Here is a 26,814-nt window from a genome sequence, read left to right as displayed (position 1 = left end):
CTGTTCTTGTGATTTTTTTTTTTAAAAACCTGCTTCTTTAAGAATTACGTATGAACTGAGTACCTATAGCTTAAAGCCATGGATATATATATACTGGTAAACGTTTAAATTTAATACGGTGCAGGTATCTCTGTTGGCATATTAATAAAATCACTTTTTATGATCTCTGCAGAGCAAGGGTATCCTTGAAAGTGCTCTTGTTAATAGAAATATAAAGTGAAATCATTTCCCATAAATGTCACTTGCGGCCGCAGTCTCTGTATTGTTCTCTCCAGCACCGTCCTTTAGGGTGTTGGCGCTGTAGATATTAAAGGTCCAGTTGTTAACCCCCCCCCAAAAAAAAAAATCATTGTAGAGGGCAAGTGATGCCTTAAAACAAACCATCTAAAAATAAAAATAAGTAGTGAAATAATAAGTAATGAAATACTTTTTTCAAGTAAGCAAAAAAACTCAACATCTGTGATATAATTATCCTTTCCTGTGATATGGACAAATTAAAGTAATTTAATTGTTCTCAAGTAGAATAAAGTATACTCACCACAGAATACCCAAAGTTGCTTATATTTTTGTGTATTATATAGAAACAGGTATGTAGAAACTTTGAAGGTCATTTGGGTCTATTCACTAAAAGGAGAGTTTGCAGGACAGTTTTAACTCCTTGACCTATATATTGTGAAGGTCCGACCCCAGTGAGATTAAACTGCCAGGAGAGCTTGGCTGCCCCTCTGTGATGTAAACCAGGGAGAGTTCTTCAACTTCTCCTCAAACATTGACCTATGCGTTACGTAGGGCCAGCTCAGTTCTTTAGTGTTACCCCTTCAAAACTCTTCTGTCAATTCACCCTTTAGTGAACCCAATAAGTGACCCTGTTACAGCCAGCATGAAGTGTGTTACATAGTCCGACTTGGCCTCCAGTGCAGTGTTTCCAGAGGAATCATGGCGAGAGGGAGCTGGTTCTGCCACTTTACAGATATCTGGCGCGGTTCTGGAGACTCCATCTCCAGAAGGACGTTGAGCTAAGTGAAGGGCTGCTAAAATGCTGAATGGTTTGAAGGATAAAAAAATATATCATGAAATAGCCTCCCAGCAGCTGTGTTAGAGGTTAATACAGTAAAGGAATTTAAACATGTATGGTATATGCATATGGCTATTCTTAATCCAGATCAAAGACTGGAGGGTTTGAAGTTTTTACAACAGAAAAAACTGAGCAGACTAGATGGGCCGAATGGTTCTTATCTGCCATCAAATGCTATGTTTCTAAATCAATGAAACTTGGAATAAAAGTATCTTGGCTGTGCCTTGGTCGGAGGGCGGGTGTCAGAGATGAAAAATGTTACCGAATAACTTTTAATAGGAGCAATGAAATAAAATAATGCCAGTACAAGTGATAGATGGCTTTCTGTGCAGGATTCTGTTGTGGTTTTGTCTCAGATGTGACAATTCCTTTTAACACATTGATGTATATCAGAGCATTGGCTACCTTTGCTTGGATATCCGGAGACTCTGGAGATCTTCTATTGAACAGAGGAGCTCCGTAGGAGCCTCTTAACGCTCTGCAGTTCATTTGCTGGCTTTTATAATGGATCGGTGATAAATCTAACAAGTTAATTAAACCCTGATGCAGTAAGGCCTGCCTCCCTGCTGGTTTCTTTGTCATAAAGTACATCAATTTGCACAGCTTCTTACATATATCAGTCAATTTGCTTTTGGTATTCATCATTGTGGGAATGCTTTCAAACTGACGTGTCCGGGGTTATCCCTCAGTCACCCGTTTGGCCCCACAGATACCATTCCTTTACTGTTTTGATATGGAGACACTTGACTTTTCCTCTCTAATGGCACAAGTGAGCTAAAGCTATTTAGTGTTGTCCTGTCTTGGCCATATTAATCACCCACGGTTTTGTATTTTATCTTTTATTAAAGCCCTGCCTGCTATAAAGTAGAAAAAAACACACTAAAATATCAACATTTTATCATACAACAATTATATAAACTTGATATTCTGCATTTGTCCTAAAAAAAAAAAAAGGAAACCGGTCGTAAATGTTCTTTTTAACTGTTCTTTTTTTACTTAAATATTTGCATTAGTTCTTAGTCGGAGTCACGAGATGAGCCAAGATAATCTCACGCGCTTTCTCCTTTTTAAATTCGGGAATGCGTAAAATATTTTATTGGAGAACTATACTGGTGTTTTTAATATGCTGTAAGACAGATGCATGAAGTGCTTTATGTCGGATTTTATGCTTATTTCATTATTTATATTTTGGGTACACAATGAAATGCACAGCAAACAAATCTGTTGTATATTTTAGGCAGCATCTGTCCCAGTTTAGCTTGATTTCTCCACCGACACCTCCGCAGAATCTATCCAAGGGCAAATTGGATGCTACCGCATCCCAAGGGTGCACAGGGAAACAAATAAAGCAAGAGAATAAATTAATGGACACATTTCTGGTGAAAACAAGCACCCCAACATCCAAAAGAACAGCCGTCGCCTCTAGGAACGCTCCCTCCATGTCCACAGAGACGTTGAAAGAAGAATGTGTGGAGATGCCGTGCTCGGAGAAGGACACTTCTGGCCCAGCAACACCCTCCACATCTACCATGAAAGTACAAGTAAAAGGTACATTTGGGAAGCGTGTAATATGTCAAAAGCTTGTAATTTTAAAGAAATCTCTAACTTGTCCATAAGATGTAATAATTACATATTTGCCATAGCATTCTAATTGTGTTTTCTTTCCTGTGACGCGTCCGCCATCTTTCTGCTACAAGTTACAGATATGGTATTTTTCTTATTCAAAATTCTGTATAATCTTGTAGAATTGGTTTTTGATTACAGCCCTGCCCTTTATTATTTGGAACGGTTTAGGCATAGCTAATTGTTGTATGTTTTAATGTTTCATTCCTTGTACTTACTTTGGAGATATATGGTACAAGGGTAAATAATTGTCGTACCTTAGGGAAGCTGAGCTGGGTGGCAAATCACACATATCAATTAGTTTCCTGTTCTGAGGCTGTCTTCTTCCTTACACCCCTTAACAAAAATGGCTAGAATCATCAAAATTAAGTTGTGGAAAAGTTCCAGAGATGATACACACCGTCCCTACTTTTAGGGAAAGGTCAGGGAAAAGTCAGGAAAGGTCTCCCATCGGAATCAATGAGTATGTCTCACGATACACGCTGCTGTGTATATGTGCGGCTGAACGCATCTGATGTATCCATCTTTACATGTGCATGCAAGAAAAAACTATGAGAAGAAGAGATGAACTATAATTAATTATAAGTTGGTCCAAACGTGATCTTGTTGGTCATCCAGTACAAGCAACGAGTAGACAAAAAAAGTTTATAAAGAACAAATCCGCACATTGGGATTATATAAACTCTAACATCTGTAGTGACCTAAATACTATATATGTAAATGATGGGAGAAAGTTTTCAGTGTGTGGATAATGCCGAGTGTGAGAGAAGATGTAGACGGGGAGGGCTTGGAATTGGATGGCTTGATTTAGGAGTCTGGACCCATTTACCAGAATGTCCTTGGAGATGTGACATTAAGAAATGGTTTTCGGTCTCATGTGCAAACCCTTAGAGGCTGACAGAGATAATATCTCAGGAGCCGGATATCTATACTGCCTTCTGGTGCCAATTAATTGGGGCAGTACATCATTTTCTTGGTGCTTTATAATACCGGATTGGAGCCAGAATTTTAAACTATTTTTCTTATTTCACTTTATGGAAATTTTATAAACTGCTCTTCTGCCTTCATTAAATAAATATTATAAGCAAAATAAAGGCCAGAGCAGCTAGTGTAATCCATATTTATTACCCAGGAAATTCCTGAAAGTCGTAAGATGTATTCTTGCATATCTTGCGTGTCTGTAAGACATATATACGTCCAAACGTCTCCTTGTCTACATTGCTGTTCCGTTAAAGGACATTTTTGCGATTAAGCATTAGTCTTACAGGATCTATTTTCTGTCTAGTGATGACTTTCTTCTCCAAACCCATCGAATCATGGTTGAATAATTTGCTTTGCAGTGGAGTGCCCGGTGTGTGGTGTCGGTATTTCGGAGCAGTATATAAACAAACATCTGGATAGCTGCCTAACCAGTGATGAAAAGAAGGAGAGTTTACGAAGGTAAGAACGTTTATTATTCAAATAAAGGACAAAGAGCAAAGAATGAGTTCTTAAGTAAGACGAGTAAGAGTAGTCAAGTAAGGCATTGTCAGCGGTAGGTCCTTTTATACGCAGGGCTGTATTTAGGCTTAGGTTCACTAGACTGAATTCCCCAACTGTGCAGCACCGTGCATAAAGTTTGGATATAACTAGGGCTGCAACTAACAATTATTTTAATAATCGATTAGTTGGCCGATTATTTTTTCGATTAATCAGATAAAAAAATTAAAAAAAAATTCAATTTAAAATAATGTAATAAAAAACGTACAATTTACACTTTCATCTCTTTATTGCAATGGCCTCTCTCTATTCACCTTCTTATTTTACTGACATAATAATAAAAGCTACAAGAACCCAAACACATTGTTTCTCAAACTAGGTTTTAATACAAAGTTATTAGTAAATATTAATTCATATGTTAACTATTTTTCATATTTAATAAAAACTATGAGAAAAAAGCCTTGTTTAAACTGCCCCCGGTTATGCACATCTGACCCCCAGCTTGCCACAATGCCCCCATATATGCCTTATACCTCTTATATGCCAGTGATATGCAACTGAGCCCCCTGATATACCTTTTACCCCCAGATATGTTTTATGCCCCCCTGATATGCCTAATATCGATATGCCTTATACCCCCTATATGCCCTGAAATTCATAATACCCCCCATACACCACCATAACTCACCCATACACCACTCTGGCTCCTCCCCCTCCCATACACCACTCTGGCTCCTCCCCCATCCCATACACCACTCTGGCTCCTCCCCCCTCCCATACACCACTCTGGCTCCTGCCCCTCCCATACACCACTCTGGCTCCTGCCCCTCCCATACACCACTCTGGCTCCTCCCCTCCCATACACCACTCTGGCTTCTCCCCCTCCCATACACCACTCTGGCTCCTCCCCCATACAGCACTTTGGCTCCTCCCCCTCCCATACTCCACTCTGCCTCCTCCCCCCCATACACCACTCTGCCTCCTCCCATACATCACTTTGCCTCCTCCCCCTCCCATACATCACTTTGCCTCCTCCCCCCTCCCATACTCCACTCTGCCTCCTCCCCCCTCCCATACTCCACTCTGCCTCCTCCCCCCTCCCATACTCCACTCTGCCTCCTCCCCCCTCCCATACTCCACTCTGCCTCCTGTCAGCCACGGAGGTTCACAAGACACCAGGGACCCGGGTAGAGAGGCAGAGTGCCGTATGGGAGGGGGAGGAGCCAGAGTGGTGTATGGGAGGGTGGCTCCCATACACCCCTCTGACTCCTCCCCCCTCCCATACACCGCTTTGCCTCTCTACCCGGCTCCGTTACTGACAGGAACTTTCACTGCAGCTTCATAGAAGCCTCAGCGTAAGTGAAGGGCAGTAACAGAGGCTGTCTGTGCGATGCAGACCCCCACCGGCTGACAGAGAGGATGATCCTCTGTCAGCCGGCGGGGGTCTAAACGATGCGCACAGACAGCCTCCGTTACTGCCCTTCACTTACGCTGAGGCTTCTATGAAGTCAGTAACGGAGCCGGGTAGAGAGGCAGAGTGATGTATGGGAGGGGGGAGGAGTCAGAGGGGTGTATGGGAGGGGGGAGAGAGACGGAAGTGAGAGACCGGCCGACAGTGAGGGGAATCCAGGTCCCCTGCAGCGTTGCGGGGGATCTGGATTCTAGTGTTATAATCCGATCTCTGTTTGAGGTCGGATTATAATTTTTATAATCGATAAAAATCGATTCGTTGACAACGATTTTCATTATCGATTATTATCGATTTTATCGATTAGTTGTTTCACCCCGGCGCTTTGCAGAGTGCGCCCACTAGAGGCTGAAAGAGGCAGGCTAGTTGGCAGAGACCACTGTTTTAAGTAAATGGCGGTGGGGGAATTCACACAGCACAGAAAATATTTTATTATTATTGACAGATGCTTTTTCATAAGAGCAGATTTGATTTGTATAGTGGGTCTTGTCTAATGAAGCTAATGTGCAGACGGTGTCTCTTCTTGAAGTTGATTAGAGTCATTTTACTCGCGGACATTGGTTGGCATTCTTTGGGAACTGGTTTAACAGACCTCGTGTAGCTGCCAGGCTTCTGATCCGCAGCGCAGCTGGTGCCCGAACCTCTCTTCATCGAGCCGTGTGTGTCATTCATTAGTTTTTATCTCCGCCATACGTGCTGCACCGGGCCCCGAATTAAATTCTCTATTCCAGCTGGGAATCGCCACTCCTGTGGCTTGCGTGACCTTGGCAATACGTTTGTTGTTAATTCCATACTGTAACATTTCAATTTGATAACAGTTTACATTCCCGGCCTGCTTCTGAAGGAAATATGTTTTGCTGCTAAATTAAGCCACAAGAATATTTTGCTTGTTTATATATTTACACATACAACATTTTTCTTTTGTTCAGGATCATATCTTGGGCTAATTTATTTTTCCAAGTTTGATACCAAATATTCAGATAAAAAAAAAGCCATGTATTATTTATTTTTTTCGTTCCCTCCCACATAGATTTTGCTGTATAGACTATGGAGTGGTACTTTTCCAGAACACGTGCTCGCAGTACATGTGCTTGGTTATGAGAAGGTCCAAAACCAAGGCCTCACAGTTTAGCAGGCACCCGGTATTTTAGAAGAACGCAGATGTACCAGTCAATCTTCTACATCAGGGGTGTCCAACCTGCGGCTCTCCAGCTGCTGCAGGACTACATCTCCCCTTAGCTGAAAGAGCATTATGGGATATGTAGTCCTGCAGCAGTTGGAGGGCCGCAGGTTGGACACCCCTGTTCTACATGCTTCTTCCTTAGGCAAAGGACGCGTGGTAGCTGTGATAACTAAGGGCTGGCAATTTTCCACTTATCTACTCATTTGTGATGAGTATAGAGCTCCACCAAGTCCTAGCTTAACTTTCGATATAACTTTTTGAATTATATATATTTTCCCACGTCTGACCAAGTCAAGTTCCTTAAATTTTCCTAATCATGGTCTGGAGCGCTTGCAATCTGGGATTTCACTAGATTACATTTATGGTTTTGTTGGAGCTGCTATGTTTAAAGTACAACCAAAAAAATACAGATTTCCTGAAGACATTTGAAGTGCTGTGAATTGCAGAAAATGATGACATAAATATTAAGCCTTTGTGTACTTGAGAGATAAGGTGGTACTTAGTATGTCAGACAGAAAGCAGCACTTGGCTTCTCGTCAAGTCATCGCCAATTTGTGACTATAAAATGTGCTCTAACAATTCTCATGATAATTGTCAGGTTTTTCTCTTCGTGGACATGCTCTGCGTAGCTGTACATTAGATGTTGTTTTTTTGTGTGTGTGGGGCCTTAAACATTCATTGATCTTTACAGCATTTTAAGTATTGCCATCAGATTGAATCATATTGTAATTAACCCAGGAGCCTACACAGACGCCAAATCAAATGTTCAGGAAAATCTAATAAAAATTTCCCTCTAAGCAGCAACAGATCGGAGACCAAAGCCGTGCAGTCTGCGGGAGCTCGGGCGGCTACCTGTACATCTCCGTGCTATGAAGGGGGCTTTTAATTTCGCGGTATCCTGGCCCCAGGGCGCTGAAGGATGCTGTCACTGTGTACGTTCATTACAGCGTCCCCTGAGCCTCCATAAGACAGACTGCTCCTTTTAACAATTTCTTTTCACTGCGTCTGTGCTGACTCACGTTGTGTAAAAATACCCTGTCTCCCTGGTATAACAGGACCGGTACCAGCAGCATTGTGTAAAACATCTGCCCCTTTAGCAGGGAACTCAGCCGTTTAGCCCGCTTTGTCAGGTCTCCAATTTTCTGAATTAAATAAAATAGAAGGTGTCTTTATTTTCAAGCTGCTCGGGGGAGCCATCTGCATGAGAACCATGAGCCGTGCAGATACAATGTCTCTGATTTGTGATCCTCCGCACACGCAGTAAATGGGTTGTGTCGTATACACCATGTGAACGGTATTACCAGCAAATGCACACGCCAAGGAAAATGTGACATCAGCACCTGCTGTGACCCGATATGCAAACGGACCCCGTACACGAGAGAATAGCATGTTTGCATACGATTTTTGGTTCGTGAATTTGCATTTCTGTAAGATTATTGAGTTTAATTCCCATTTCCTAGTTTTCTAGTTAATTTACACTTTGACTTTCAAATATAGTACCATGAATTATAGATGCTTTATAGATCTATACCTGATAATCTGAATGGTAGCAAAGTTTCATTTAAGGGAAAATTAAGTAAAGACAGGATTTTGTTAATTTAACATTCTCTCCTAGGCTCTGTACATGAAATGTTCCGTAGAATATAACCTACCCTTCCCATGGTGTCTAATTGTCTTTCACAGACTTTTATTCTTCAGAAGACGTATGGTCATGTATGTCATTTTGGCAAATAATCGATCAGAGAATTAGACAAAAAAAGTAATGCAATATTTGAGGGTATAACATTTGTTTAGGTAATAAATCACTCTGAAAGGGAAGCTCCACGCTGACAACAGGAGAAGAGCTTTTGAGTTTATTCACTAAAGGGAGAGTTCACGGGAGAGTTTTGGGTTTTAGCGCATTGATCTCGCTATACGTTGTATAATGTATGTTGGGTCAGAATTCCCATTGTTTTTATTTCTTGTTCTGAGTTTCTCATACTACTTTCTGTTTAGGCTCACTCCTCTCCCCCCCCCCCCTTCCTCTCTCCCTGTAACTTTACAGCTATTTGTTGGTACCTTTTGGCCTGAACCTAAGCTAACCTTAAGCTAAGTGGCCTGTTTGGAGAATTGGGGCTGGCCTGGGGTTTACTGACCTCCTGCCCAATGTGCAAGTCTGTCATTGTAGTACTGGAACTGCCACTTTAACCAGTGGCCAGAGAGAAGCATGATCATAAGGTATGCTTCCTTATTGATAAAGTCAATTTACTGGATCATTGAGATCATCAGAGTCGATAAGAAGCTCTAGCCTTTCTCATTGAAATGGTAATGGAATCTTGATTTGCTTCGACGTTCCATGAAAAACAAAATCAGATCTATTAAATGTTGATATTCATCCAACAATTGAAATATGAAAGTTTATGTCTATGATAACCAATAACAACGTTTAGAATTCCATCTCTTAGTCTATTACAAAGGTTAAAACATACAAAGTAGTTTGTCAAAGAATAATGAAAGGATACTGGGAAAGCACTGTTGCTCCTGGGAGTGAGTAAGGTTAAGCTGGGGTAAATTTGCAATTATACTTAGCGGGCATATTAGTCTTTAAGTGCATTTCCCCTTGATTTATGTGTTTTTTTCCCCCTTCATCATTTAGCATCAACATCACACTTTATGTTCGCATGAAGCGTATGTCTATTAAAATGTGTTAGTAAATTTAGGGATACATTCCCAGTCTGATCTGTGATTTGTACTGGGATGAGCTGCATTGGTGTAGAAAAAAAACCAGTCCGATTTAAACTCCAGAATGTCCAAATGTCCAAACAATTACGCATCAATTTACTTGACAGAGTTTTCAGATGGTTGTCATAGTAACAAATGCCCGGATTTATATATATAAACATACTTATACATTAATACACTCCTGAAATTAGTGCCATTTGCCCTATTTGCTTTCCTAATGCCTTCCCGAAAAAATGTATTTAACTCAACATATTTTTCTAGCCCAGTGACTTTTCATAGTTTACATCAACAAACACATTTTCAAAATAATTCAGCATTTTTATTATAAACAATTTAGTAACACAATTTAACTTACATTTCCATTTTTCTCTTTTAAAATAATCAGAATGTGTGCCATTCTCTCCCCGACTATATATTTTTTTTACCATTTAAAATCTTTTGTAAATATTATATTGATGCATAAATTGTGAAATAGTTGGAAGTTTAGGCAAGTGCCTCAGGTCGAATCTTTTTTGTTAAAACGTTTCTTAAGAAAGTATTTCTGATAAAACTTAACATATACGCAGTATTTATGCTTAATTGATTTTTTTACGGGTCAGCTTTTAGATGACTAAATGGAGACACTTCTTCTCAATAAAAGCTTTGTTTAAATTGCAGAGAGAAAACCCACCCCTGAGAAAACTGGTGTTAGTTTGTTGATGTAATTACTTTATTTTTGTCTATAAATGTGGTAGGGGAGGATTGACAAGCAATAAAACTAAATGAATCCTTAAAGTCAAGGTGCAAGTTGACGCTGTAACGTGTGCAGGGGCTCAGACAGTAAGAATCCCTGCTGTCCCTTCCTCTCTACAAGTTGCTTTCATCTTCCTCGCCTGCTTGTTTTGTTATTAAAGTTAGAGAAGGGTGATGAATTCCCCTAAACTTAGAAGCTGGAAGATTGGATTCTGTTTGTAATGTATACAATAAATCTGCAGCTGGAGGAAAGAGGTTTATACTAAGTGAGTTCAGACAGACTTGGCCTTAATTATTCTTGAAGAGAACCCAGAATTACGATAAAGCTTTTATAGCATTGTATGTTTTGAAGGACCTGCAGTGAGTGAGAGGACAGCGTCCAACAGCCAGTTTTTAAATGTTTAACTAGAAAACCTCAGTTACACAGGAGAAAGAATAATAAAGGACCACAAAACAAAATATCCCCTAGAAGTCTTTTCCAGCACTTATCTAGAAGTTGAATTTTCTCTGCAGGGCAAGAAACAAGAGGACCACAAAAATTGTAGATGTATCGTCCACTAGAGGTCTTCTCCAGCAGATATAATCATGGTCAACTCAATTATTGCCAGGACCTGTGGCTGCAAAAGAAGCCAAACTCATCACCCCTCCACCACCGTGCTTGACAGTTGGTATGATTTGTTTGTGCTGATATGGTGTGTTTGGTTTTCGCCAAATGTGGCGCAATGCATTATGGCTAAACATCTCCACTTGGGTCTCGTCTGTCCAAAGGATATTGTTCCAGAAGTCTTGTGGTTTGTTCAGATGCAACTTTGCAAAACCAAGTCGTGCTGCTATGTTCTCTTTAGAGAGAAGAGGGTTTCCCCTGGCAACCTTTCCAAACAAACCATACATATTCAGTCTTTTTACTGCCATGAACTTAAACATTTAACATGCTAACGGAGGGCTGAGTTGGAGATGCAACTCTTGGTTTTTTTTTTTTGCAATTTCTCTGATTTTGCACACTGTGACCTTGGGGTGAATTTACTGGGACCTCCACTTCTGGGAAGATTGGCAACTATTTTGAATAATCTTTCTCACTGTAAAACAATGGACTTTAAATTGTTTGGAAATGGCCTTATAACCCTCCCCAGATTGATCGGCAGGAACAATTGCTTCTCTAAGATCATTGCTGATGCCTTTCCTCTTTAGCATTGTGAACACACACCTGAACCCTTCATACCAGCAAACTGCTAAAACATCTTCTTTTATAGAGGTGGTCACACTTGCTAATGGTAAATTAATCAAGGGCATTTGATTTTCAGCACCTGTCTCTTAGCATCTCAATTCCTATGAAAGCAGTAAGGGTTCACTTAGTTCTTCATACATGGCTTCTTCATTTTGGCTTTATTTTTTTAATAAATAAATAAATTATGACACAATCTAATATGCCATGTGTTGTTGTTGTATTTACCTAATTTTAGACCTCTTAAGGAACAACTGATTTCCTGATATGTAAAACCATTGAATTCAAAGAAGGTGTACTTTATTTTTCACACAAGTGTACTTATATAATTTAAAACACTACATAATGTATTCCAAAACAATCTACAAGAGCCTTTTTCAATGATGACTTGCAATTGTTAATGTAAGCTTGGGAGCTGGACCCTCTTTCCATAATGTATCCTTTGGTTTAGTCTGTCAGTTCTAGTTTTGCCAAATCCCCTGAATGTATGAACTGTCAGAAGCGCAGCGGAAATTGTTGGTGCCATATAGATGAAAAATAATATGCCTTTTGTAATAGATGAGCTGACTTGGCATCTGTGACTTTTGGCTTTTATTTTCCAGACCATTGTCTATATTGGATTGTTTCTTGTGTCATAGCATATCATGACTTGTTTGTTGTTATGGGGGTTTGGCAGGTGGCTTATAATACCCCTCAATCATCTCTCAGCAGAGGCTGAACAGTGTTTGCGGCTTCCTGGGAAAACAATATTCTAATTGTGATGATGTGAGATAATCTTTGCATACCAGCATATTGCTGTGTCTATCTTTATTTTAGATGCAATAAGCATTCAAATTGTCTTTTATCTACCTTGATAGGAGGAAGCAACAGTCCATTGCATGTGTTCATTTATACACCATTTTTGTGTGTAATAGCACCAAAATGGTTAAGTGAAACAGCATTATTTTGAGCTGCAGAGGGCAGTACTTTATTTAATTCTAGCGGTCTGCATCTGCAAACCCATTACAGGAAAACACTTATTTAAGTACATTGAACTGGGATAAGCTCCTTTGTCATCTAATTCAAAACATTTCTGCCTTTTCTCTGCTGGCCGCGTTATTGTGCAGCTACCTTGGAGTAATGTGCAGATCCCAGAATTGAAGAGAATCACAATATTTGCCGTCTGATATTCACTGAATGTTTGCGGATTGTTCTGTTAGTAGGTGTCCATTTAGAAATTGGCAGCTGTTGAATGAGAACGATTCATATTGGAATCGCCATTACATTTCCAATATAGCTTTTAGAATAAAAAATTTGCATTTGTATGGCCTTCCAGCATCCATGTCTGATGCTTTATAATTCTGCTTCATTATATCGCTGCAAGCTATATGAACACGTTGGCGGTATTGGTTTATTTGTGGGTTTTGATGTGGGAGAATTTATAGGCGGTCAATGCTGATTTCTTGGACCAGTGTCTGCCAGTTCACATGCTCACCTTACCAGTACCAAACCACGCTGCTCCGACCACCCGGTTCTGAATGGAGCCGCTGAGGAAGTTGGCAGAGATCTTCTGCTATCCCATGATCAACTAATCCATTTCTTGCAGCTTTGCCTGCTAACCTTCAGCTTCTTATCGTGTTCCCGTCAGCAGGTAGCGGTGTTCCATTCATCATATTGAAAAGACAAAAACAAATTGCTAAATGACAGTGTGGCAGCGATTGTATTCATTGTCAAGAGCGCGGGCTCGGCATGTGTGCCCAGATACACCGACTGCCTGTACACAAATGGCTGCAGCGAAGGCTTTTATTGGTAAAGATGTTCAGTTGGTTATAAGCGGCATCCAAGGTTCAGTTGGCAGAGAGCTAGCTGTCAATAACACTAAATCTCCTATAGTCATTTGGCAATGAGTTTTGGTTTTTAGAATGCTCGTGAAGCTGAAATATGATGCAGAAATTAATTAGTTTCAGTCTGGGGGATTTCCATTCATTTTATTCTTTGTAGCAGTTAATTTGTATATAGGCAAAGTTTGAAGTGTAGAAATCTAAAACCCTCTTTTTTTTTTATCTTGATCGATATAGTTCTTCTAATGACATTTGTATTCCTATACTTTGCACCCACACTATTAGACACTAGTAGGTCTCATGCTCCTCTTTAGATCAGGTCTAAACGTTATCTCGTCTTCCCAGTGGCCTTCTTTAAGATTACCGTTGTATGTACATCTTGTTTTGTCATTCAGCTTTCTAGGGTGCCTTCTTTATAACTCTGCTTCCATATTAAAAAATGTTTATATGGTTTAAAGGTGGATTTACATAATAGATTCACTTTCCTCAGTTGATTGTGTGACAGTTGTATAGCATTTTGTGACAGGTTTTTAATGTTTCAGTACTGTTTAGCTCTCTTCATATTTTTTTCATATTCAGCTAAAGTACTGCGTTTGTTCGATATGCTTATAAGACAACCCCAAAGCTTTGGATCTTATTAAAAGATCCTGTCCCGTGTTCTAGTGTTCTATGCAGCTCCGCTTCTTCTTTTGCCTCTTCTTGGTCCTCCGTCTTCTTTCTTCGTCCGCCTCTCCCCACTATCAGCTTTTTTTTTATTCAGGTACTTCTGCAAAAGAACAGAGCCTCCGTGCACACCCTCTGCCCGATTCAAGAAACGGAGAGAGGATATCCCCGTGGTGCTCGCCATATCCTCTCCCTTTTGTAGAAGTACTCTAAGAAGCTAGAGTAATGCAGAAGGATTCACAGAGAAATAGAAGTGCAGAAACACTTTCCTTTCTCCGCGGATCTGTCTCAATGTACTTCCGCAAAAGGGTGGAGCCACGGCACACACCACAAGGACAGCCCCTCCCCGTTCCTCCAATCTGGGGAGAGGGTGTGCACAGAGTCTCCGCGCTTTTTGCAGAGGTACCAGGATAACGGGACTGATACGTGGGAGAAGCAGACGAAGAAAGAAGACAGAAGACGAGACAAGAGAAGAAGGGGAGCTGCGGAAAAGGAGACAGAGACACGGTATTGGTCATGAAGGTAAGTGACAAGCCCCTAGGCTTAATCGGCTGTGCTGCTGCGGAGCTGAGGTATGAACAAAAGACGACCTTGTTTATAAGACAAGGTCATTTTTTCAGAATTTCTTTTTCTCGAAAACCCCCCTCATCTTATAATCGAGCAAATATGATAATGTAATAAATAAAACTTAGATATAGCTGGTATTTTTATTTTTTTTATTGCTGAAAACTGCGTGAAAGTGGCCATTATATTAAAGCAATGTTTGGCCTTTGAGAATTCCATCAGTTTATTTTATAGTAGACCAGTGACTGTAAAGATGACCTTGAGGACCACATCCTCATTCTGCAACTTGAAATTGTCAAACAAAACAAAACGGGCTTCATAGGAACTAAATTTTACTTAACGTGTCTTTACTTGCCCGACGCTTTATTTTTGTAACCAACTGTGACCCAAAACGCCACAGTGTGAGAACCGATTTTGAGTGACGTGCCCTTATGTACCTAGGTGCAATGAAACCGTATTGGATTGTGCCTTCACCACTGAATAAATACTCTTACAAAATGATTTCATTATAATTTAATTAGAATTAATTAATTGTGCTATTCCATCTAGACAAAATATTCAAAGCATGCTCTGGCATTGAAATAAAATAAAGTAGACTGTTCATTTTATTCTTTCTTCAGTAGATTTGAACATGAGAAACTTGAGAACTTTTTTTTTCTACTGCTATGGAAGAAAGCCTGGACAAGCAGTCCGTTTAAGTAAATTTGTGCCACGTGATTAGTCGCTATAGTTAAATAAACCCAGCGGACATAAGAATGATGCCCAATTGGAAGTGACACGGGTTTAGCATTAAGATTTTAAGACTAGTTGGTTGTTACTATGGGACCATCAGAAAGCCACTGTGGGCTACATGCCTGATCGGAGACCCACACTGAGGGGTCACTAGAACAGTTTCAGAACGTCTAGTTATGTGGATGGTATTTCTAAAACACATAGCTTGGGAGAAGTGACGCCTTTAAGATGTCTTTAAGAGTCTAAGATGTACAAAAGCCTTGGCTTTGGGCTAATTATGTAGTTAGTTTCAAGCAACCAGCTGTGAACCTTTCTTGGCTCTTCTTTTCTACTTGGCCTTGGAAAGAAAAATTATTTAAAAAAATAATACTTTAATGTAAATATTTTACCACGTCTCCAGAAATGTATCGATTTACATGTATTTTTCTTCTTTGAAAATGCCTCCCTTTATGAGTTCTGTTGAGAACATGGAAAATATTGTTCTTAAGTTATTCATATTGTTCTTGTTTTCTACAGTTCTGTTAACAAAAGGAAGCCAATGGCCAAAGTGGTTTACAACCTGCTGTCCGATCGCGACTTAAGAAAAAGGCTGAAGGAGGTCGGCCTGTCCACACATGGGTCTAAGCAGCAGATGACCAAGAGACACCAGGAGTTTGTGCATATGTACAACGCACAGTGTGACTCCCTGAACCCCAAGTCAGGTACAGATTCTACATCTCTTACATCTGAGTTTCTGCAAAAAGGGACATTTTACTTGCCAGCACTTTAATAGCACATATCACAACCATGCAAAATATGTTTACATACTGATGAATCTTGAGGGTCACAGAGAGCCTAGAATTGTAAACCTTAAAAACAAAATGTTCATACTGGGATTCTAATAATTAATGCAGGAACTGTTTGTTATTGGGCGACTCGCAGAAAACATGCTTTTTTTTCCAAAGGAAGAGCAAGATTTATTTTTCAAGGGCTTCTGTATTCTGTAACTTCAGAGAGAAAAGCTTTAAAGCACACATGCCACCCTTTTGAACTGGCAGTCTTTTTTGTTCTTTAATACCTTTGGAGCTGGGGGGAGCGCTGATGCTGCTTTCTACTAATTTAAACCCTGGGATCACCAGGCAATGTAGAAGCAAAGTAGCGCATTTAGACGTGCTTTTGTGCTCGTTGAATGTACGCAGCAGATATACATCCAAACATAAGGATTCTATATGTGGCATAACCTCTTTTGCAGCAGTGCATTTCAGGTAGGTTACAAGAACAGGGTTTTAGAGTTTATCATTTTTAGTTTTTACATAAAAAATAGAATTTTAGACATATTTTACTATAATTGTATCAGGGGAAAGCATCAGGGAAATCTGACATTAATCCGAGTGAATCTCATCGTACCGGGTATTCACCAAGGTATTTTTAACCAGCCTTTGGAGCTGGAGACGTGCCTTTTGGCCAGATCTGCCCTACGTTTTTAATAGAGTGACGGAGAGAAACTTGTTGATATTAGATTCCTTTCATCCCCTCCCGCTGTCACCACTTCACGTATTGAACCCATCGAAGAGAACAGTAAGAAGAGTAAGAAGCCTAAATCTTTTTTTCCTGTAGCGTGATCTGTGCTCAGCTTTGTATACAAATCAACAAACGACTCCGGCTATAGAGTATTTTCTGCAAGAGTAATTCACAACAGCATCTACTTGTGCTATCCCTTTATGAAATTTTGATTTCTACCTTCTGCTTTCTACCTTTGTACGCGATCTTTGTTTTAATCACTGTTATGAGTGTTAGTGTAATAAGTTGTGTAGTCTTGCTCAGCTGATAGGTAAGACTCCTTGTTCTGTGTTTTATTGTTTGGATGTTTCCACTTTAGCTTTTGTTTCAGCCTAATCAAAGCCTAATCAGAACCCTCGCATCCTTCACAAGTTGTGGGAGCGAGGTAGGACATGGTGAAGATGCGTGGAGCACAAAAGCAATCTATTTCTTCCCGACTGAAAAGGAAAATAATCTCCTTTCAGATGACCTTATCTGGCTATTACACATGCACTGAGCTAAGTACAAAGACAATAACCACGATGTAGCCTTACAGGGGCCGTGGACTGGTATCCAGGCAGAAGTGCATGTCAGGGTCGGTTTGAAAGCTGAATGCCCTTCTGAACACAGAAAATTTACATCATCTCTCTACAAATCAATACATAAAAACAGGGCTACCTGAGAGAACGCATTTAACATGGGCAGAACAGGAATGTTAAGATTTTGGTTTCTCCCACAATGCACTCACAATAATTGCTATCCAATTGCAGCATTCTTGCATTTCAAAATGTTGAGTAAAATGTCCTCTCCTTTGCAGAATTGTAACCTTCAACATTGTAATTGAACATTTAAAGTAATTTTTGTTTTATCAAACTATAATAATAACAAATACTTGAATGTGACCCAATAATGGTATGTGGTTAGTGCTTGACATTACAATATGACATCATGATAGGAAGGCTTAAAGGTACAATGTATGAAATGTAAAATACAATTATTAAGATTGTATGTGGTCTCATATGACTACATAACTATGGATTGTGTTTCATCTGGGAATACAATTTCACTTGTATAACAGAACTCAAAATAGTGTCTTCATTTCTGTTATGTGCAAAATGTGTTCAACTTTGGTTTTCTCATGGTCATAACACCACATTCTCTAGTTTTCCAAGAGATCTTAATTTGTTCTATTATGTCATATTCAGTTTACTGCATCATTCAGTCTCAAATATTCTTTCCATTGGATTCTCAAGGAGATGTATGGCAGACAAAGAATTTTGGTTTGTATGTCCTTCAGATTCCTCAGTCAAAGGGTTGTTGCTTTACATAGATAGGAAAATAAATCTCAGTTAAATATTTTTACAAGAGCAAAATCTCTGGAATTTTACCTCTAATTGGTTGGTCGTTTGGGTTGAACCTAGTGCCTTCTGTGAAAACCATCTTGCTGTTGGTCACTCTTTGATCTACTTCATTTTCCTGCCTCAAGATTTGGACCAGAACCTCCAGTTCCTGCATCATTAAAGTGTCTGGCTTCTTGAGAGACACCATTCCACACATTTATTGGCGATCCTGACTTTCTGTGCGTAATAGTTGTTCCCCGGGAGAACATGAACAGAAGTGAACCATCTTACAGATATGGATCCAGGTTCTATACAGACACCATGATTGGTGATGACTACCGACTGCGATGTTGGGTGGTCTTTGGTTTTCATGGTGCTTGTCAGCTTCGGGAATCTTTTTTTTTCTTTCTGTTGCCATTTGGTGTGATTGTCCTTGTCATCCGCATTTATCAAGCATATACAGAGACTTCTTATGTGGGACTTTGTTGACGTGGGTGCAGTTTTCTTTCTTATTAGACTTTAACATTTCTGTTTCCCATGTGAAATTCTAAATCGTTCTCTGAATTTATATTATAATTTCCAGGCTTTCCTCAGAAAACAATTAAATAATAATAATAATTTTACTGTTTTTGTAATATGCCTTTTTTCCCCCCAATTTTTTTTAGGTTTCCCAGCTAGATCTGCAACTTAGACTCAGAGACAGATTAAAATAATACAAACAAATATTCACTCAGTCACTATGTTACTCTGTGTCAAGTATGTCCAGAGGGAGGCTTTGAAAGCACTCTCCATATTTACTGGCATAACAGTGAATGGGACCACATCCTCATAAAAAACAGTTTAGTTGTAATTCATTTATGAGAATTTATGAATCATACAACTAATCTGTGGCCTTTAATCTTGACCAAATGTATTTTCAAGTTACAGCCGAATTTAAGGATATGTTTTACAATCAGAGATCATATGATATATACATTATAGTGTTAAGGGTTAAAGTAAACATTATACCGTATTGGCTCGAATATAGGCCGCACTTTTCCCCCCCACTTTAAGTCTTTAAAGTGGGGGTGCGGCCTATATTCGGGGTCTAGCGTCCGACGCCCGGGACATGCAGTCCCGGGCGCCGTGCAGGGTTAGGATACAGATCCCCTTCTTCCCGATATGCTCAGACAGCCTCCCCTGCCAGCACTTCCCATGGGGGGGGTGCCGGCACGGGAGGTTGTCTAAGCGCATCGTGCGGATGGTCACCGGCTGCGAAGGTTGTTTACCCGCATCGGTGACCGTCCGCACGATGCGTTTTACCTCTGCCCCCAAGACTTACCAGAGCAGACTCCCGGGTGTCTTGCGGGGCCGGCAGGGAACATCTACGCAATACGCGTATACAACTTCCGGGGCTGGCACATCAGCTGAGTGCCGGCACCCGAAGTTGTATACGCGTATTGCGTAGATGTCCCCCGCAAGACACCTGGGAATCTCCTCTGGTAAGTCGGGGGGCAGAGTGGCAGCATATCTCGGGGGGGGGAGGAGGACAGTGGCAGCATATCTCGGGGGGGGAGGAGGAGGACAGTGGCAGCATATCTCGAGGGGGGGGAGGACAGTGGCAGCATATCTCAGGGGGGGAGGACGTGGCAGCATATCTCGGGGGGGAGGACAGTGGCAGCATATCTCGGGGGGGGGGAGACAAAGTGGCAGGATGTTTTTTTGGTGCTTTTTTAAAGAAAAAAACTTTTTCTTTAAAAAAGCACCAAACTTTTAGGGTGCGGCCTATATACGGGGGCGGCCTATATCCAAGCCAATACGGTATATGCGTTACCTTAAATGTTTTCCTGTTCATGGGATCTGCATGATTACGCCTTCTACTTGATTACCCCCCAACACCTTCTCTTCTGGTGGAATTAACTCTTTGGTCATGTTTTTTGACAATCATTCTGTAATTCAAACGCGGATATCTTAGAAAAACAAATGGAAAAGAAACCAGAAATCACAAGCTGTATAGATGCTTTGAATAAATAATTTGCGCTGTGCTGAAAGCTGTGTTGGAGGCAGAGTAGCCTCTATGGCAATTGACTAGGAAAGTGGCATGAATTGAAGAGATTATGGCCCATGGTGGCACCACCACTCTACCTAAATTAGCACCGTAATTTCTTTGTAAACATGGCCATGACTCGTACGGAGCTCCAGCATTAGAAGTTATACTGACATATGTTTATTTTTCTAATTCTTGTTTTCGGTGGACTTTTTTCATATAAACAGATTTTTTGTGTTACGTTGAGGCCGCACAGTCTTGTTACGAAACCTCTGGCCAACATAAGCATCCATGGGTCACTTCAGATTTACTTTGGATGTTTCACTTGTTTCTGCGCCCCCTGTTTTTGTTCCGTAGACTCTTTACCAGGTGATATGACCTTTTGTTAAATCTCCTGTGGCTCAGTTACAGAGACAAATCAAATCGCTTGGAAGTTCAATTATTGTTTTGTCCCTGTTTTAGGTTTTCATCACAAAAATGTGTTCGGTTTTTTTTGTTGTTTTTTTCTCCCCCTATTTTTCTTAATGGATTTTTCTCTTTCCCAAAATCTCACATTTTACTATTTAATTCAGGAGCTATTTTCATTTCTCCTTTATTATTCTGCTCCATTATGTTCTCGCTTTCCCGTTGTTGATTGGTTCGAGAAGCTTTTGACATTGGGAAGAGAGAAGAACATCAGCGCACGAAATGTATTATAGTTAATATTAGTAAATAAATTCCGATATGTTAAAAGGTATAATACACTAAATCCCTTTCGATCCTTCTCAGATATTCACTCCCATGTTCTAGAGCCACCCGACAGAACCATCAACTTCAAACCTGTTATTGTTGCTTAGCTTGGTAAACCATCAATCCAGCTTTTGTAAAAAATAGTAAGCCAACTCAAAAGTGTGGAGGACGGCGGTATATTATTACATTTCAGAATTGTTTTGCTGCTTTAAAATAGCTTTGTATTATGCAAAGACTAACGTAATGTACTTATACGCCAACAAAACAAAACATTTTGCTGTAATGTGTTTAGCTTAATCTCTTTAGTCACATCCAATAAAACCATAATCATTTTACTCCAAAGCCAATTGCAATATTGCTAAATAGAACCTTTTCATGAACAAGATGTTTAGACGTTCATAGAATGTTAGCTCTGTCACATTTAAAACCAGGTCTGCATAGCAGGGGAACCACAGAGCTCTTTAACTCTTCATTTCATAAAACAAATAAAGTCTGCGTTCAACCAAAGGCCACCCAAAACTGGCTTTGTAGATGGACTTTTCACCACGTTGTTGTTTTCTCACAAGTTGGGTATGTGTTGTAGAATTTTGGTGCACTAGTACTAGTCTAAATTATATATTTATTTTAATAAATAGGAGCACTTACTGAGCATGTGCAGGGAGTTTACTGACTAATGTTCCTTTATAAGTCAGTCTTTTTCTAATGCCAATTTGCCATTTGCATGGAGTAAAATGCTTGGAGTCCTTGTAAAGGGGACCCCAATATACACTTGAAGAGGTCTCCAGTTTCTGATCAGTATCTCTCGCTTCCCTCTGTTCTACTTATTCTAATAAAATATTTGCTGGGTGTTGTTTTTTCTGAAACAGAAACTGTTCCAATGTCTGCTCACAGCCCTTTTATTTCTTACGTGCTTTGTTTGTTTTAATAGCTTCTGAAATTGTTTCCGAGATTGTAAATAACGAGAAGATTCGCTCATCTCTGGAGGCACAACAAGAAAGTGTAAGTAAAAAAAAAAAAAAAAAATCTCCTTAGATTTAATCTCTTTAGATTTAATCAGTGACTCCATGACTGATTTCTAAGGTGGCACACACCATGGCAATTTATGTGGCGTTATAGTCTGAAAGGATGGGCAAGTTTAATACCCCTACACACTTAATACCCCTACACACTTAATACCCCCTACGCACTTCACTTAAGTCGTGTACCGCAGGACTGCCAACTCCAGTACATGAAGGCCATAAGCATGCCACAATTTGTTCTCACCATGCACAGACTTCCTGGCCTGGTTGCGACCCTCAGGGAGTTGTGTATCCCTATTGTACAGTATGATCAAGAATGATGTATTGTGTTAAACTAGCAAATGCAGCGTCTCAGTTAAAACTTTCCAGTGAAGGCCCAGATTCTACCACATGCTGCCATTCTAAATGACTTTCAGAGAAAGCGAATGATTCATTAGGCATGTGTACATTCTACATATTATAACATTATACATTACAATACATTACTTGCTAATGTCTTTCCAGTTTTTTTTCACTTAATCTAGTTAGAGACCAGAACAAATACTTAATTTTTAAAACATTCGTTATTAGTCTGTTACTTAGACTTAGACGTTGCCAGCATTCATGATTGCCCTGTTTTTCAGTTCAGCTACAATCCACTGATACTTTTTTTCTTTATCTCAATCTTACGAAAGATTGTGCACCGTACATACATCGACTTCATCCGCAGCTTTGGCAATTACATTCAAACAAAGAAATACATTTTGTTTGAGTTTTCATTTTATCCATGACAAAAGGCGTCCTTGCCCTTTGTCTTTGTCAGTTGCGATGCTATCTGTAGAAGAGATCTGCGTAACGGAACAAAATGTATCTTGTTTCCACATCTACCTTCTGATCTCTCAAGTGGTCCTGTCCTGGAGCAATGTTTAAAATATGTAATGCTTCCTTAAACCCACACATCTTCTACTTACTTTTTCCAAACATGTAACAAAGCTTTAAGACGCTGTTATTTAAGTGGTCAGGCATACATTATCTACAGGAGAGACATGACATGAAGTTGCACTTATATATAAAAAAACACCTATAAATTGGTACATGGTATGTCTAGTTTGGTACGTAGAAACATAGTAAATGTCGGCAGATAAAAACGATTTGGCCCATCTAGTCTATATATCTATATCGAGCTTAGCCTTATCCCTACGTATTAGAGCTTCTGTAATAATAAGCTCAGCTTTATAGGATTCCTGTTTACATATTCGCCTGCGAGCATAATATATAAAAAAAGCTTTAAAAACTATTTACATTGAATATGTGAACATATTCACACAGTTACCCCTAGACATGGCCTTTAGTTTAATGAGTGTTTATAGCGGTATTATGCACAGAAAGGCCAAGCCATTTGATAGTTTGGATTAACGGATGCAGCAATACCCCAGGTTCACCGAGAATTCCCCCAACATCTGATGAGATCGATGCAATCTGGAAATTCCTTCCCCAGAATCTGTGTAGCATGATAGTCAGAGCATCCTAACCTGTTAAACGGCCGCAGCGTCATCCTTAAATGTTTTTATTTGCTTTAATATGTTGTCCTGTGTTGTTGCTCTATTGTCTGAGCAGGTGGGGCGGGGGTTTAAAAACAATATGTGCATCTCACAGCTGATGCATCTTCCTTACCGTTTGCAGGGTATGACCTTCAGCAAAGACCAAACCGAAGAAGAAATAGATGAAATCCACCAACAATACAGTGAGTAATACACTGGCTCAAAGCCCATTCATTCTCCCTGCCAGAGAGGGGTCAAACTCACCTATGATCATATCCTGAAGATAAGGCTGACGTGATACATTTATATGATTAAATACACTGTATTAGTGATAAGTGCCTGTGCTGTAGACCTGGATTTGTTGTTACGTGTGCTTCAATCATGCTGATATTGTCCTTTGGAGCACTTGAACCGCTCATTGGTGTTCGTAGCTGCTCTTCCTTTCTTTTTCTACCTATTTGTGTTTTTTCCAACTTTTCCGGGACATATATGCCTTGAGCTGGGATCTGGAGCCTACATTTATGGGTTGGCCTCATTGTCTGGAGTTTATGTTCATGAGCTGACCTGCTTATCTACAGCCTATGTACATTAGTTGGCCTGCTTATATGGAGCCTATGTTCATGGGTTGGCCTGCTTATATGGAGCCTATGTTCATGGGTTGGCCTGCTTATATGGAGCCTATGTTCATGGGTTGGCTTGCTTATGTGGAGCCTATGTACATGGGTTAGCCTGCTTATATGGAGCCTATGTTCATGGGTTGGCTTGCTTATGTGGAGCCTATGTACATGGGTTAGCCTGCTTATGTGGAGCCTATGTACATGGGTTAGCCTGCTTATATGGAGCCTATGTTCATGGGTTGGCTTGCTTATGTGGAGCCTATGTACATGGGTTAGCCTGCTTATGTGGAGCCTATGTACATGGGTTAGCCTGCTTATCTGGAACCGATCTTTATTAATCATTAGTAGGGCTTATGCCAATGATGGCCCTCGGATTATTGTATGGGAAAACTAAGACAAGCTATTCTCAAGAAGTTCAATGACACAATTACAGCACAGATGTCTCAGCTATGGTCATTCTTGACAGTTTGTGGCTTTAGAGGTAAACGCAGCCTGTCCTTCAGACACTGGTTTGCCACGGTGTCTGTGATTCCACCCCGAATTACAGGTTTCAAGACAAGACACTTTCAGTCTGGCTGGCAGAGCAGAAGCTGCTTTATCAAAACACAAACACACTTCTGTTTTTTTGGTTAGATTCACAGTTTCTCTCTCTCTTTGAAAATGAAGCATTCCATAGAAACATAAATAATGCGGTAGATAAAAATAAGACTCCCTGTCTCGCCTGCCCATATAGTTTTTATTTTAAATTTACATGCTCTTCCCCAGACATATAAATCCTTTACTTTATGCCAAGCTGAAAATAGACAAGGTTTATCCTATTGTAAATATGGACATTATCGTTATCCTAAAAAGTTCTAGATTTTACAGTCCTGTTCGCTAAATTGAACATATTTTTTAAACGATTAGAATAGAGCAGCCTGAGATTTACGGAGGTGAAATGTTATATGTCTCTAAACAGTTATTCTGATCAAAAGTACATTCTTTCTTTTCTCTCCCAGCCATGATTTTAATTTGTTGTATTTTGAATGGCTTCTTGATTTTTAAGCCAATAAGAAAAAATAATAATAAAAAAATAATATATATAAATAAATATATATATATATTTATATCACGCCAATCATTGATGAAAACTTTACTGTCCCATTATAGTTATATTGTGAATGAATGCCTTACTTTTAAACAGATCACATCATATGTTTTTGTATTCATTCTATTGTGTAAATTGCCTGTAAATGCTTCCAGGTTTGTTTCTCATTTTGTTTTATTTGTTTACAATCTCTAGTCTATATACACACATATATGTATGTATATATATATTTATATATATATAGTTATACACACACACTACTGTTCAACCATTTAAGTGACCCATTAACCCCTTCAGGACCGGGATTTTGATACTAACGTGTCGCTAAAGGACCGGAGCCGTTTTTGTGTTTTTGCCATGTCTTTCTTTAACTGTAATTTCTCTCTTATCAATTGGTGCACCCACACAAATCATATATTGTTTTTTTCAGCACAAGTAGGGCTTTCATTTGAAACCATATTTGAAACCAAGCTGGGTAGTACATTGTTTTGTTTGAAATAAACTGGAAAAAGTGGGGAAAAAATGAAAAACGCATTTTTTTACAGTTTTGTATACATACAAATTGTACACACATTGAACCAATGGGAAAAAATTATCCCAAATATATTCATTAAGTTGTCCTGATTTGGAAACCACCCAACATGGCCAGGATTTTTATCTATTTTGACCAGTATAGGGCAAATATTGCAAGGCATGCATCACGTTTTTGAAATGTAATTTTTTTCAAATTTGGCATGGTAGTCTAATAACTGCAATAGTTGTCACAGATACTGATTATCCCCCCAAAATTATATGTTTATGAAAAGTAGATAAGTCAAGGTGTACAACTAGGGTCATTTTGACACTTTTCAAACAGGGATTTTATCGGCAATTGCTGCCAAATTTTGAGGTATTTTTATATTTTTTTGTTTTTTTTGCATATGTTGCAATGTTGCTTTAGATTTCATATTATATTTTGTATAGAATATGTGCAACTGCAGAAAAAAACCACCAAATTGTGTTCACCAACATCCCCCGGTTCCAACAAGGCCTCACATGCATGGTTCATGCATTTTTTTGAGGAAGCTATGAGGGCAAAACTGGAACATGCGCATTTTCGTTTTCACATTTGGAATTTTCAGAAATTGGTTTCCTGGGCCCATATCCCATTTGGGACATTTTGGAAGCCCCCCACTGTAAATTACCCCATAAAAGTATATATTTATGAACAGTAGACAAGTCAAGGTGTTCAACTAGGGTAGTTTTGACAGTTTTCAGCTAGCCATTTCTTCACTTATGTCTGCCAAACTTCACAGGGAAATTATTTTATTGCGTTTTTAACGCATACATTTCAATGTTGCACTGAATTTCTTGCACACCATAAGTGCAACAGTGGAACACCACATTTTGTTCACCAAGATCCCCTGATTCCAACAAGACCTCACATGCATGGTTCAAGCACTTTTTGAGGAAGCTATCAGGGCAAAACTGGAACATGCGCATTTACATTTTTTTTAATATTTTTTTTCATCAGATTACTTGTAAGTGACAGGTTTAGGCCGCTGACATCAATCAGGGAGACCGATCAATAATCAGCGACTTAAAATGTCACCGACAAGTGATCAGATAATAATTATGATTATTTCATTTATTAATAATTTGTGTTTTTTCATTATTACCCTAGAGCAGGGTCATCC

The 26,814-nt window shown here is 39.6% G+C and overlaps 1 protein-coding gene across 1 annotated transcript in view; it reads left to right on the top strand.

Annotated features, from left to right (window-relative positions):
• Positions 1-26,814, top strand: part of LOC149285471 (E3 ubiquitin-protein ligase RAD18-like) — a 76,250-nt gene that overhangs the window by 33,367 nt on the left and 16,069 nt on the right. The window contains exons 5-10 of the mRNA XM_089495386.1: positions 2,313-2,623; positions 4,039-4,138; positions 15,799-15,983; positions 21,824-21,894; positions 22,589-22,591; positions 23,577-23,637. Coding sequence (XP_089351512.1) covers positions 2,313-2,623; positions 4,039-4,138; positions 15,799-15,983; positions 21,824-21,894; positions 22,589-22,591; positions 23,577-23,637 — 731 coding nt within the window. The remainder of the gene's footprint in view (positions 1-2,312; positions 2,624-4,038; positions 4,139-15,798; positions 15,984-21,823; positions 21,895-22,588; positions 22,592-23,576; positions 23,638-26,814) is intronic.

The sequence above is a fragment of the Sceloporus occidentalis genome, unplaced genomic scaffold (assembly GCF_023333645.1).
Source record: "Sceloporus occidentalis isolate IW3139 unplaced genomic scaffold, rSceOcc1.0.p SCAF_79, whole genome shotgun sequence".
Classification (NCBI taxonomy): domain Eukaryota; kingdom Metazoa; phylum Chordata; class Lepidosauria; order Squamata; family Phrynosomatidae; genus Sceloporus; species Sceloporus occidentalis.
Note: the sequence above shows the minus strand (reverse complement) of the source record. Positions and strands in the feature narration are given on the sequence as shown.